The sequence below is a fragment of the Serinus canaria genome, chromosome 6, assembly GCF_022539315.1.
Source record: "Serinus canaria isolate serCan28SL12 chromosome 6, serCan2020, whole genome shotgun sequence".
Taxonomy (NCBI): domain Eukaryota; kingdom Metazoa; phylum Chordata; class Aves; order Passeriformes; family Fringillidae; genus Serinus; species Serinus canaria.
In genome coordinates, this window is record NC_066320.1 from 3,298,190 (window position 1) to 3,310,860 (window position 12,671).

The 12,671-nt window shown below is 54.8% G+C and overlaps 1 protein-coding gene across 3 annotated transcripts; it reads right to left on the reverse strand.

The window, feature by feature from the left end:
- Nucleotides 1–628: 628 nt before the first annotated feature.
- On the reverse strand, nt 629–8,410 carry LOC108961653 (lipase member M-like). 3 transcript variants are annotated; one of them, XM_018911127.3, is made up of 11 exons: nt 8,291–8,351; nt 8,103–8,209; nt 7,132–7,243; nt 6,087–6,204; nt 5,599–5,797; nt 4,736–4,845; nt 4,280–4,425; nt 3,111–3,257; nt 2,493–2,564; nt 1,863–1,928; nt 629–1,751 (listed from the first exon to the last, which is right to left on the reverse strand). In XM_018911127.3, exons 3-11 carry the CDS (start codon nt 7,234–7,236, stop codon nt 1,518–1,520), a joined length of 1,197 nt encoding a protein of 398 aa, XP_018766672.2. In that variant the 5' UTR covers nt 7,237–7,243; nt 8,103–8,209; nt 8,291–8,351; the 3' UTR covers nt 629–1,517. The 3 variants fall into 3 exon arrangements, with proteins under 3 accessions (XP_018766672.2, XP_018766671.2, XP_018766673.2); XM_018911126.3 differs by lacking the exon at nt 8,103–8,209 and having other exon boundaries at nt 8,263–8,410; XM_018911128.3 differs by lacking the exons at nt 3,111–3,257; nt 8,103–8,209 and having other exon boundaries at nt 8,263–8,410.
- Between the last annotated feature and the right edge of the window lie 4,261 nt (nt 8,411–12,671).

Consider the following 12,671-nt stretch of genomic DNA (forward strand, 5'->3'; position numbering starts at 1 on the left):
GGAGCGGCCCGAGCCCCGGCAGGGAGGGAAGGAGGAAGGAAGGAAGGGATGGAGGGAAGGATGGGGGACTGCATGGAGGGACGCGTGGCTGCCAGTGGGTCCCGGTGCGGTGATGAACCAGCTGCCCGCACCCATGGAGGCCAGGGGGAGGCCGGGGTGGGAGAGGGCACCCCCTGGAGTAGGGGCAGCCCTGGGACCACCTCCCCACCCTCCTCTCCCCATTCTTCTCCCGCTCATCCACCTTATACGGTGGGGGCCAGCCTCCAAGGTTGGAGGAGGAGTAGCGGATGCCCATCGCCCCGCGGTCCCGCCGCACACAGAGCTGCCCCAAGGGCCAGTCCCAGCGCTCCCGCCCACCCGTGATTCCCAAACCTTCATGGATACAATAAAACTCCACTCCCAAGGCTGTCTGGTGGGGTTCTTTGGCCAGCAAGAGTTCCGGCCCCCTGCCCAGGGGTGGGGTAGGGTATTGGATGTACTGGGATACTCCCAGCTGGGACCTTGGGAGAACCCACGGTGCCACCCAGCTCTACCAGCTGACCCTGTGTCCCTGCTGGCCCTGCCAGCTCCCCAGAAAATATTCACATGCAAGGAAGAGCTGGGAGTGTCAAAGCACAGGCTCCTGAAATCCCCTTTGAGTATTTATTTAGGAAGGGATTTTCCCCACCTCCGAGTTTGCAGCAAGCAGCAGGGTGGGACGGGCTGGGGACATCAGCCTGGCAGCAGCTTCCCGGGGAAACGGTGGCCCTGCAACTCAGCCCAGGGCATTTGGGTCACCAGCTCCCAGGGATGAGGGATGATCATTGCCAGTGTCTTGGTGCTTGGCCAAGCAGCCATTCCTGGGGACCTTTGGCCACTGAACCCCCTGCTCGAATAATGCAGGCAGCTGCCTCGCTTGGCCCAGATGGGGACCTTCCACTTCCTGGGGACTTGTCTTGGGGAAAAAGGATTCTCCAAATCCAACCTGAACCCAATCTGGATTGAACCCATTCTGGCTGCAATCTGGGCCCAGAACCCCTCACTGCATCACCTGTTGCTGTTGCCAAGAAGGGTTTGGCCTCATGCATCCCCTGCATTCCTTTGTGTGCCACAGCTGGGGGGCTGCTCAGCCTGTCCCCCCACAGCCAGACCCAACAGGCCCAGCTCCCTCCCACCCCCTCACAGCCCGGCTGCTCTAACCCACATCCCACCGTGGGGTCATGGCAGGGTCCCATGTGCCCCTGGCTCAGCACCATCATGTTGGGGCCATTCCAGCAGGGCTGGTGGCTCCTGTCTGCTCCGGTGCCTCGTCTGACCCCGGTGCTGCCCTCCCAGCACGGTGCCACCGGTGCTTGAGGAGCTCCCAAGCAAGGAGGAGAGACCCAACAACCAAGGGACGTGTAGAAAGCACCATCACCACAAGCGTGTCAGGCCAGCAGGAAGGAGGGGACAGCAGGCAGAGTCCCACCCTCTCCTCGGGCTGTCTCAGCTGGGGGACAGGGGCCAGGCCACTGGCTCCTCCCCCAGGAGCCGCTGCTCTACTGGGACCCCTCCATCAGGCTCAGGATGCTGCTGTAGAGGCGCCCAGGGGCGTCCAGGCCCCAGACAAAGTCCCAGTGGTTCCAGTCGGGGATGTGGGTGTAGGTGACGAGGTGGCTGATGCGGGGCAGCAGCTGGAGCACGTCCCTCCAGTCAGCTGCCCAGTCCTGCCCTCCTGACCACACCGCCGTGGGCACCGGCATCTCCTCCACGCGGTACAAGGGTGGTGTGTCCTGGGGAGACATGGGGGGCTCTCAGGTGCTCAGGGAAGCCATTCTGTCCCTGCACCACCCTGGAGAGACCCCAGCACCTCCAGCTGCCAGCACGGCCACGGCAGCTCCTACCTGGTGGTACCTAGTGGGGTTCTCGCTGCCGTAGTCAAAGGCTTTGAATTCTCCAGATTTTATCACCTGGGAAGAGAGGGTGGATCTGCTGTCAGAGGATAGATCTGCTGTGAGTGAGAGGATGGACCTGCTGTGGGAGGATGGATCTGCTGGGAGAGGATGGATCTGCTGTGGGAGGATGGATCTGCTGGGAGAGGATGGATCTGCTCCTGTGTGGGTCTCACATCTCCTGGCCCCTCAAGGCACCCATCATGAGAGGGTGCTCAGAAAGTGTTTGTGAAAGTCCCTGCCCTCCATGTGCCCATCTCCAACCATGCCAGCTGGCTGGGGACAGGCAGGAAAATGAGAGGTGTTGGTGTCCTCACCGTGGGACATTGCAGGAGGAAGTGGCATTCCAGCTTTTTTAACAGGGTGGCTTTTTGACCTCTGGCTCCCTGCCTGTCCCTAGCCATGGGCTGACAAAACAAGGTGCTCCACGTGAGCAGGAGCTCATCCTGCACCCAACAACTCTTCTAATTTCTTGCCTTTACTTTCCCAATGTCTGGGACCCCTGAGCTCTCGTGTCTGCCCTGGGCACAGCAGGCTCAGTGAAGGGACAGGGGTGAAGCATCTGTTTGTCAGGGGTCCTACCTGGGCCCAGTGGATGATGTTTTTGACAGAGGTGCCATCTGGATAGTGGGATGTGTACACATCCAGCCGTGTCTGCAAGGAAACAAATCCCAGCTGAGGGTGCTTTCCAGCGGATGGGAGTGGAGTGGCAGCTGCCAGGGGTTTCCCAGAGCAGCCACTGCTGAGTCATGCTGCCTGAAGAGCTGGACCAGGCTCAGGAATACAATTTTCATTAAAAACCAATTGCTGTGAGGCAGCATGGGGAGGAGAGTGATGGGCATGAGGGATGAGCTCTGTGAAACACTTTACCTGGGCTCAGGGGCTGTGCCCAAAAGCCTCAGTGACTGCCTGAGGTCACCCAGAGGCTGCTTCAGCAGGTGGGTCACAGCAGGGGCTGCACCCCAGGCTGGTCACAGTGACAGGCAGCCCTAATTCAGAGGTGCTGGCAAGGGCCACCTGGCCACTGACATGTACCCAGCAGAGCCTGGGGTGGCTTTCCCTGTCCCAAGAGGAAAAGCACATGGCAGAGGGACACGTGTTGCCCACGCAGGGTCAGCTTGCTGCAAGCACTGGTGGTGAGTGGCTGTAGCAAGGCTGGGCAGTGACACAACAGCAGCCCCACTGGAATGGCACACCCACCATGTTGAGGTTCTTCTCGTTGTAGCCCCCCAGCAGGAAGAGGAGGTTGGCACAGGCCCTGTGCAGCAGCGTGTGCCTGCAGAGCTCGGGGAGAAAGCGCCACAGCTTCCTGATGCGCAGGGACGCGTCCGTTCTGCCCAGCAGCAGCTGCGGGAGCAAAGGGCCACACAAAGGGCAGTCCCTGCCTTCCCTCCCTGCAGCCCAGCCCCTAGGCTGCCCCACCAGCCAGGCAGTAAACACCAGGAGTCAGGCAGGAATTTCAGGCAGGAATACCCAGGAGTCAAGCCTGCTGCCCCCCCTGCCCTCCTGCCTCACGGAAATGTGGGCAGCTCGTGGCTGGAGTTGGGGCTGAGTGAGCACACTCCAGGGAAATCAATATTCACAACTCTCCTCTTTCCCCCCACCTCCCCCAAGCACAGGGTCTGTTCTTCATGGAATCAACACAGCTAAGCTGCTCTTCTCCAGGTGTTTGGTCTAGGGCCCCTACAAGTGCCCTTGTTGCAGTTAGGTAGGAAAATTATAAAGAAAAGCCTTATAAAATCAAGCCTGCTCTGGCTGGCCTGTCATTTCTTCTGAGGGAAGCTAGCACTGTGCAAGTTCCCATTGAAAGCAATCCTGGTGGGAGTAGTTCCTCAGCATAACAATCTATCACTGGGTAAAAGACAACCAGCACCTGTATAAACTGTTTTTGCACCATTAGACAGAAAAATTAAAATTATCTCTCACCAACAACTTTTTCTGCATGTACACATCAGGGGTTTGAGTGACCAATCAATACAGAATAACAACTTGTTAATTACCTATGAAAGCAATTGGCAAAAAAGCTCCTGACCAATTGGAGTCACACATGAGGTCTGTAAAACTGCATAAAAAGCAGTTATGTGACTAAAGAAGGGGCTTTTCCCACCATGAAGAAAATGGAGTGCCATGTGATTTATTCCCATATGTCCCCACATAAAGACCACGTGTATCCTACAGATGGAAAGAAGAAATGCACTCAACCAGGCCGTCCAGGACTGTGTGTGTGCCTGAATTGTGTCTGTGCTAATAAATCAGCATTAATTAACTGTTTTCTGCTGCATCAGAGAGCCCCAGGGGCTGTGTCTGGGCACGATCCCTTCTCTAGAACCAGTCATTTTGGGGCAGAAGGGTGTGGAGTGATCCCTTACCGGAATCATCTGGAGCTTGTTGTCCACAAGGAGCTGCATCTTCATGAATGGACTTCTGGCATGCTTCAGTGACACTGCTGGAGCCAGGGCAAAAAACATTTTGACTTTCCGAGCCAGTTCGGGCAGGGATGAAAACGCAATAAACGCTGAGAAAACAGAAAAAACAACCTCAGGCTTGCTCCATCTTTCCTCAGGTGCTTAATCCGAGGGCTCACTTGGACCCAGCTCTGTTGAATTGATTATCTCCACTTGGAAATCTGAGATCTGTTGCCACCTTCCTGCTAAATGCTGGTGCAAGAGATGCCCAAAGGGAGGCAACACCTTTATTCCCCTGGCTGATGGGGAACTTCAGTGGTTGTTAAGCCCACGAGGAAGGGAGCCCTCTGCCTTCTGCTGACCAAAACACCAAAATGGACTTTTTCGAGTCAAGGTGGTGGGTGACCCTTCAGAACTCACCAATTGAGCAGCCCTGGGAGTATCCAACGTAGTGGAGCTGCTTCTGCCCCGTTCTCTGCAACACAAAGTCGATGGCGGCCGGCAGGTCGAACATTGCCATCTCATGGAAGCTGCAGCACAGGAGGGGGATGTTGGTTGTGAGGCAGCAACTTCCCCCCTGAGCTGCCTTGCACTGCCCAGCTCTACGCTTGCGGCTGATTTTCCAGGGGAAAATCCCTGGCATGGATCCCTCCTGCCATGGCATCACCCTGCCCTGAAAGGGCTTAGTCCTCCCACGGCCGTGGTGAGCAGTAAACAGACTGCGCCGAGCCTGGCCAGCATTCCAGTGCCATTCCCAGCCAGAGCTGGCTCCCACCAGGATTACAGCACCAGCTCTGCTCCCTGGGATGCTCTTTCCCCCAGGGGAGTGGAGCACTGGTTCCTGCCCGTGTGCCTGTTGGTGGGAGGTGGTGAAAGGCAGACCTGCTGGGTGAGGTTTTTCTAAAAGCCTGTTTATGAGCTTGGGGGTTCTGCTCTGGAGAGGCAGTAGCAGCTTAAAAAGGGGGGACAAGAGGCAGCAAGGTCTAGGAGCAGGGGAGGTGGCAATGACACTTGTGGACTCATCAGTGGAGGTCCCTGAAGCAGAGCAGATGTCTCTGTGTGTCCCCACGCAGGTGGCAGTGCCCTGTGCTCTCAGAGGCTGCAGGGAGGTGCTGGCACCATGTCAGCAGGCAGGTCTGCTCAGGTCCCTCCATCCTCCCTAGGGGAGGCTGTGCCAGGGATTAGGTGCTCTGACTTGCCTGCTCAGAGGCACCCACCTCTGCCTAGAGCTTGGTGACAGGCAGAGAGGCTCTGCCAGGCTTTTGTAAGGCGCTCCAGCCCACCTGAAATCCCAGAATTCCACCTGGTCAGCTGAAAGGTGCTGGTGTCTCCGGGACCAGCTCGTCCCCCGGCTGTTTGCCAGCCACACATCATAGCCAGAGTCTGCTAGTATGAAGCCAAGGCTGTTGTTGGCCAGATTTTCCACCCAGTGGCTGCCTTCTCCAAATATCCCGTGCTGGAGAAACACCACTGGCCTGGCCCCTGGGTGCAAAAGAAACAGCACATTTCATTGAACCACATTCTCTCTACTCACTCACCCCAAATTAAGGCCAGTAAAGCCTCTTCCTTGCACTGCCAGAGGACATGCAAAATATGCATTTTGGCCATGTTTTCTGGTGCTACAGCTTTGAGTATAAACTGGAGAAATCCCACGGACTCAGTATTTTTGTTTTAACAATGACGATCCCTCAGCCTGTCGAGGTTCATCCATTCCCCTGCTGAGATTCAGGGCTTTTATTTTTGGCTGGCTCTGAGAGAAATCGAGCTGTACCTCTGTTCTTAGGCTTTTCCCTTCCATGAGGAATCCTGTTCAGGTGGATGTAGTAGCCATCACGAGTCAGCACTTCATACTCCTCACTGGGGTACCCTCTGTGGCAGATGATTTGGCTCTGGGGGAAGAAAAACCCAGGTGGGAAAATTTCCACAGTGAAGGCATGAAGAACACATCACTTGGTAAAACCGAAGCTGGGGACACGGCTTTGCCCGGGCTGTCCCTGGATCAGCTGAGGACTTTTTGTGGCAGAGGATGCTCTGTCCAAACCCCGCCCCAGTGACCTGCCCAAGGGAAGGGGAGATGCTCAACCGTGGGCGGGGAGGGGAGCTGGCGGCTGCAGGGCTTGAAACCATTGAAACCAAAAAGATTTACTGAAGCCATTGAAACCAAAAGGACTTACTGGCGCCTGAGCCCGCTTTACTGACGGCTGGCACGGGTTTCCTGCCGCCCGACACCGACGGCAGCACATGTCACATCAAGCTCCGGGGAATGAGCCGGGCTGATAAGGTGGAGGGGCAGAGGGATAAACCAGCCGAGCTGGGCTGACTGGAAGGGCGGTGGGATAAACCCCACGGGAGCCCTTGCAGGGTTCCTGAGGCTCTGCCTGAGCTTTATTTGTGCTGGAAACTCCACAGACTGGGAAAATCCAGCTGTGGTCCTGCCCACGGGTTGCTTTGTCATGAGGTTGGCAGGAAAGATGAAATGCAGCAATTTTATCTTATAACCCAGCTTCAGAGCCTCTCAGGGCTCACCTGGACACGGCCCTGAGCGACTCGCTGCTGCTGCAGGAGAGGAGCCACGCACAAATTTCTACCCTCTGGGGAGATATCTGGTCAAATCCAATCTGGGATTATCCCCATCTCGAACTGCCCTGCTGGTGATTGCCCTTAATTCTGCTGGGAGGAGGAGCTGGTTAATGATGGTGTGGAGGCAGCGTCACAGCACAGCCGCTCAACAGCACCAGCCCTCTCCAAGCCTCTCTCCCCTCCAGCTGAACGTGCCCAAGCCTCCAGAGAGGAAATTCAGAGTTCTGCTGGCTTACAACGTTCATGAGAGCCTCGGGGTTCAGAGCCTTCTTCTGCTTGGTGGCACCTTCGGAGCTGGTGGGCGCTCGTAGGAGGAGCAAGACTGCAATGAGCAGCCACATCTCGTGCCTGTGTGAATAATAATGGTGACAACAACAACAAAAAGTAGTGTTAATGACGGTGATAATAGCGACAGGAGGAACAGCAAGAGTGACAACAGCAAAACCGGTGGTGCCGACGCTGCTGTTGTTGTTATTGTTGATTGTTGTTGTTGCTGGAGTTGATGTGAATGTTTGTTTCTTCTTGGTTGGGACGTGTTAGGTTCCAAACATATCTGAAGATCACATGTCATTTTCTGGGCTGGGAAAGAAAATGACATTTCCTTTCCCAATTTCAGTTTTTGTTGCAGTCCACATGAGAATTTTTTATACTGTACGGACAGGATCTGGTACTAGGCTGGAGCCTTTTTTATGTTAGTAACGGCAAGAAGAAGAGAACCAGCTATGCAAAACAAGAACTAAACCAATACTGGGATAATCCCAGACTGGGCCAGTTGTCTCACAGAGGAAATTAACCTAAAGGGGGAGTTTATGCTATGGAAGGAACACGTTTAGTGTGACTCTGTCTATACTTTTTGTGTTTCTCTGTTGCTTAGCTTTCCTACCCAAAACCCACTGTAAACAGATCCTATTTTTCAGATCCCATGAGCTGAAACTGGCACAGCCTCATAGGAAGGCTACTGGTTAAATAAGTGTAGCCTGAAAAAAACCAGAAACCTTTCTGATCACCTTAGATGAGATGAGCAGAGGCCTGCTTTTAATGCACACAGTTAACCTTACATATGATTCCTGATGTTTTGCCAGGCTCTCAAAGGTTAGAGCCTAACTCCAGCCCAGCAGCATGAATTGTGAATTACTCTCTGCCTCCCTCCTTCTGCTCCCACACCACGAGACTTTCCTGCCCTCTGAAATCCTCCCAGCAAACCTACCTGTGGTGTCACCAAGCTGAGAGTTAAGACCAAAAATAAAAAAAAAAAAAAAAAAAAAATCAACCGTTGCTTTCCCCCCCTGGGGGCAGCTCCAAAAAGACACAAATCTGAAGGACAAGGAGGGAAATAAGTTACTAGGCAGCTCCAAAAGGACACAAACCTGAAGGACACCGAGGGAGATTCGTTACCAGGCACGTCTGGCCAGGCTGCTGGTGGCAGTGCCAGTGGCTCTGTCATCACCAGAGTTAAAAGGACCAGGCTGTGTCAGAGCCCAGCCACGCTGGCACTTGCTGCTCACGTGCCCTCCAATTAACAGGTGGGTGCTGATCACTCCTGTGGCACCTCCCTTCATGGGAGGCTTCCCGTGGCTTTCGTGCTTGCAGAGGGTTGCGGTCCTGCCGAGGCAGCTGGGTTGGTGTGCTGAGGAATTCCAGCTATGGAGTTGCACCTTAAGCTCTGGATAGCCAGGCTGGAAAAGAAAAGAGCCAACAAGCCGGGGGGAAAACAAACAAACAAATAAAAAAAAGCCAGCAGCTTTTCTTTATAAAATGTCATTTCCTAACTCCCAGGGTGATTTCCTGTGTCCCAGGGTTATTTAGAAGAGTTCCTGGGGCAACAGGAAAGCTTGGTCTGAATTGATGCCTTCAGGAGGCTGGCCTAGAACAGAGCTAAAGAATAAAGCAGGGATTTATTCAAAGGATCTCCTCCATGGATCCACCTTGGGCAGCACAAGAGCCCAGCCAGGGCTGCACCCAAGGTGAACCAAAATGGGCACAAAATGGACATGAGGTAACAGAGTCTCTCACTGGGATCAATTCTGCTCCATTTGCATATTGGAGTTCATTGTCCAATTCCAGCTTTAGCCCATGCAGTCCCATCCTGCTTGTTTTTCTATCTTTATTCCACTGTTGTTTATGCTCTTGGCCCTGAGATTTGGATCATTTGTCCTTGGTCCCAGCTGGAGCAGGAATTGTTTTTTCTCCCTGCTCTGTGCAGAGAGCTCATCCCTTAATGTGAAGCTCAGACCCACACACTAAAGCAGCACAGAATGTAAAAAATAGAAAAGCTAAAACTTAAGGCATCACTCTTAAGGCATCACTGCCACCTTTCCAAAGCCTCAGCAGCATGCTGAGCTCCCCAAGGACAGCTCAGGGTGGGATACACTTGGGCATCCTGGATGGGAGACCCTTGGGCATCCCACCCCTCATGAGAAGTGACAGTAAGGTCCAAAAGTGTCGCGTTGGCAAAGGGCAATTCCCAGAATCTCTGCAGGGCTCTCTGGAAAAGCCCCAGGCTGGAGGTCTCACCAGCAGCCAGAGGTACGAGGCGGAGCTGGTGCAACACCCGTGCTCAGCCCAAGCCACAGGAACAGCCTGTGCCCAGGTGTTTGTCCCCACCTGCAGCCTGTGAGCCCCCAGCCACGCCTGTCCCTGCCTTGGTGGCTCTGGGAGCCCAGAACATCCCTCTGGCTGTCCTGGATGGCTCCAGCCCCTGCCAGGGGGCTCAGAGACCTTGGCACAGAGCCCAGGGTGCCTGGGACTTTGGTTTTGACCCATGGAGCAAATCACCACCTTTATATGAAGAATTACAAGTCAGGAGAGTTTAAGTACAATAATAGTTTGTCATGGGGTGAAAAGGTAGAATTTTAATGTTTTTAGAATGGAGGTTTGGGGTCCCAAGATGGAGGAATTTGGGCGTTCCCTGTCCATCTCTTTTGTCCCTCCTACCCTCCATTGTTCTGGGCACTTTTGGATTGGTTTAGAGTACAGACAGACTGCCTAACATGCAGGCTGGTCACTCAGCCTCCTATTCCATCTTCTCCCAGGTGTGCTCATCCAGAGGGTGTCACATGAGGCCACGAGGGCTCAAAGCTGTGTCACATCCCTCTCAGGGCACAGCAGTGTCACCCTGCTGCCTGACCCATCATTTCCCCACCACACAGGGCAGCAGCGCACACAGGAGCCCTGGAGGGGAGCACAGGGCCAGCCCCAGGCTGGAGAGGTGCCTGCTCCTGTGAGCATGAAAATCCCACTGCAAAGAGTCAGAGAATGGATGGAGCCCATCTAGGTTGGAAGGACCTTAAAGCTCAGTTCATCCCACCCCTGCCATGGCAGGGACAACTTCCACTGTTCCAGGATGCTCCAAGCCCTGTCTAGTCTGGCCTTGGGCACTGCCAGGGATCCAGGGGCAGCCCCAGCTGCTCTGGGCACCCTGTGCCAGGGCCTGCCCACCCTGCCAGGGAACAATTCCTTCCCAATATCCCATCCATCCCTGCCCCCTGGCAGTGGGAACCCATTCCCTGTGTCCTGTCCCTCCAGTTCCCAATGCAGGGTCCCTCTCCAGCTCCCCTGTGCCCCTTCAGGCTCTGGAAGGAGCTGTGAGCTCTCCACACACCCTTCCCTTCTCCAGGCTGAGCATTCCCAGCTCTCCCAGCCTGGCTCCACAGGGAAGGTGCTCCAGACCCCCTTAGCACCTCCATGGACCTGCTCCAACATTTCCATGCCCTCCTTACAGTGGGAGCACCAGGACTGTGCACAGGTGGGGTCTCACCTGAGTGGGGCAGAGGGGCAGAACCCCCCTGCCTTCTCACCCCACCGCTCATTCTCTAGGGGAGGTCCTAACTAGTAGTAACAGCAGTGATAAATTAATAGGAGGAGAGGTTGGAAAGGCAGCAGAGACTTCTCTGGCATCCTCAGGCTGTGGAATGGGGCCACTGGAGCAGTGTGTCAGTGCTGAGGTGATTCAGCACCTGGGGTGGTTCCACCTGTGCTGGAAGGACAGAAGGTGCCAAAAAAACCCAAAGCAGCTGGATTTTTATTTTATTTATTGCTGAGGAACTCTTGTGGAGCTTAGTCAAAGGGAGGAATGGAAGTCCTCAAACCTTTGAGGACTTGAAGGAGGTTGGGTTTATATGGGATATTGGGGAGGAATTGTTCCCTGGGAGGGTGGGCAGGCCCTGGAATGGATTTCCCAGAGAAGCTGTGGCTGCTCCTGGAAAAGGGAAGCACAGGAAGGCAAGAAAAGGAAAATCAGAACTGGAAAAAACCTACCTGCAGGGTGTTGGAATGTTGTTTGATAAAAGGTGTTTTGCAGGGAGTTGGGATAAGTGAATGGAGGGATGGGACACAGGGAATGGCTTCCCTCTGCCAGAGGGCAGGGATGGATGGGATATTGGGCAGGAATTGTTCCCTGGCAGGGTGGGCAGGCCCTGGCACAGGGTGCCCAGAGCAGCTGGGGCTGCCCCTGGATCCCTGGCAGTGCCCAAGACCAGGCTGGATGGGGGTTGGAGCAGCCTGGGATGGTGGGAGGTGTCCCTGCCATGGCATGGGGTGGGATGAGGTGATCTCTAAGGTTCCTCCAACCCAAACCCCTCTGGGATCTCACATTCTCAGAGGGATGTTTGCCCAGGTGGGCTGGTCAAGGTGTGACACGGAAGGCCAAGGTTTCCAGCCAACAAGTCCTGGGCTCTGCCTGATCCCCAGACCCCACATTTTTCTTGGCCTCTGAGGCCCTTAAGAATCAAAAGTTACATCTTGTGGTGTGGTGTGTTGCTTGCTAGCTTCACCCTTGCCAGCCATCAGGCAGCATTGCTGCTGGATGCCTTTCGTGTCCTCATTTGAGGCACCACAGGACTGCAACCCCACCTGCTGCTGCTGGCACAACAGGAAGGGAACCAGCCCGTGGGATCAGCTGTGTCCCCACTGCTGTCCCTCAGGTGCAGGTCTGCTGCTGCTGAGTCACCTCCTCTGAGGCACACTGGGGCAGGCAGCACCTTCCTCAGCTCTGGGGCTGGGGTTAATCCTGCCCTGGGCTGCCCATGCCCACCTTCCCTCCAGCTGGTGCCCTGCTGCTGCTCCTGCTGTGCCAGCACCCAGCACACCCCTCTGGCTGTCCTGAGCAGCCAAGACCCCTGCCAGGGCTCTCAGGGACCCTGGCACAGAGCCCAGAAATGCCTGTGGTTGTGATTATGACCCGTGGAGCAAGTTACCAACCTTAGATGAAGATCTGCAAGCCACGACAGTTTAAGTAGAATTATAGTGATTTTATCATGGGGTGAAAAAGTGGATTTTGGGGTTTCTAGAATGGAGGTTCAGGGGGAAAGATGGAGGGATCTGGGCATGTCCTGCCTTTCTCCTTCTTCTCCTTGGCCTCCACCTTCTGCTGTGATGTTGGCACATTTAGATTGGTTTAGAGTAGAAGCTCACTGTCTAACACAGGTGATAGGTGTTGGGAAGAAATTGTAAGGATAAAGCAGCCACAAATCACCTGGCCCTGGCATCCTGAGCTGGGAAAGGGAGCAGCACCCTGATGTTGGCAAGAGGAGAATGCCAGCTCTTGTGCAATTCCTGCCAGATAAACACAAGTGCCTTGCAGTAACCTTGGGGAACGTGGCTCAGCTGAAAGAACCTGATGAGTCCTTATCTGCTTGCACTTTTCCTGGTTTAAAGTCCCTTTGGCTAGGCTGGCATGGCTCTGGTTTGCACATTTGGAGTGGCATGGTGGAGCTTGAGGAAGCAGCTGATCCTTTCACCACACCTTGTTAGGGCTGTTCATGCAATCATTCCATTC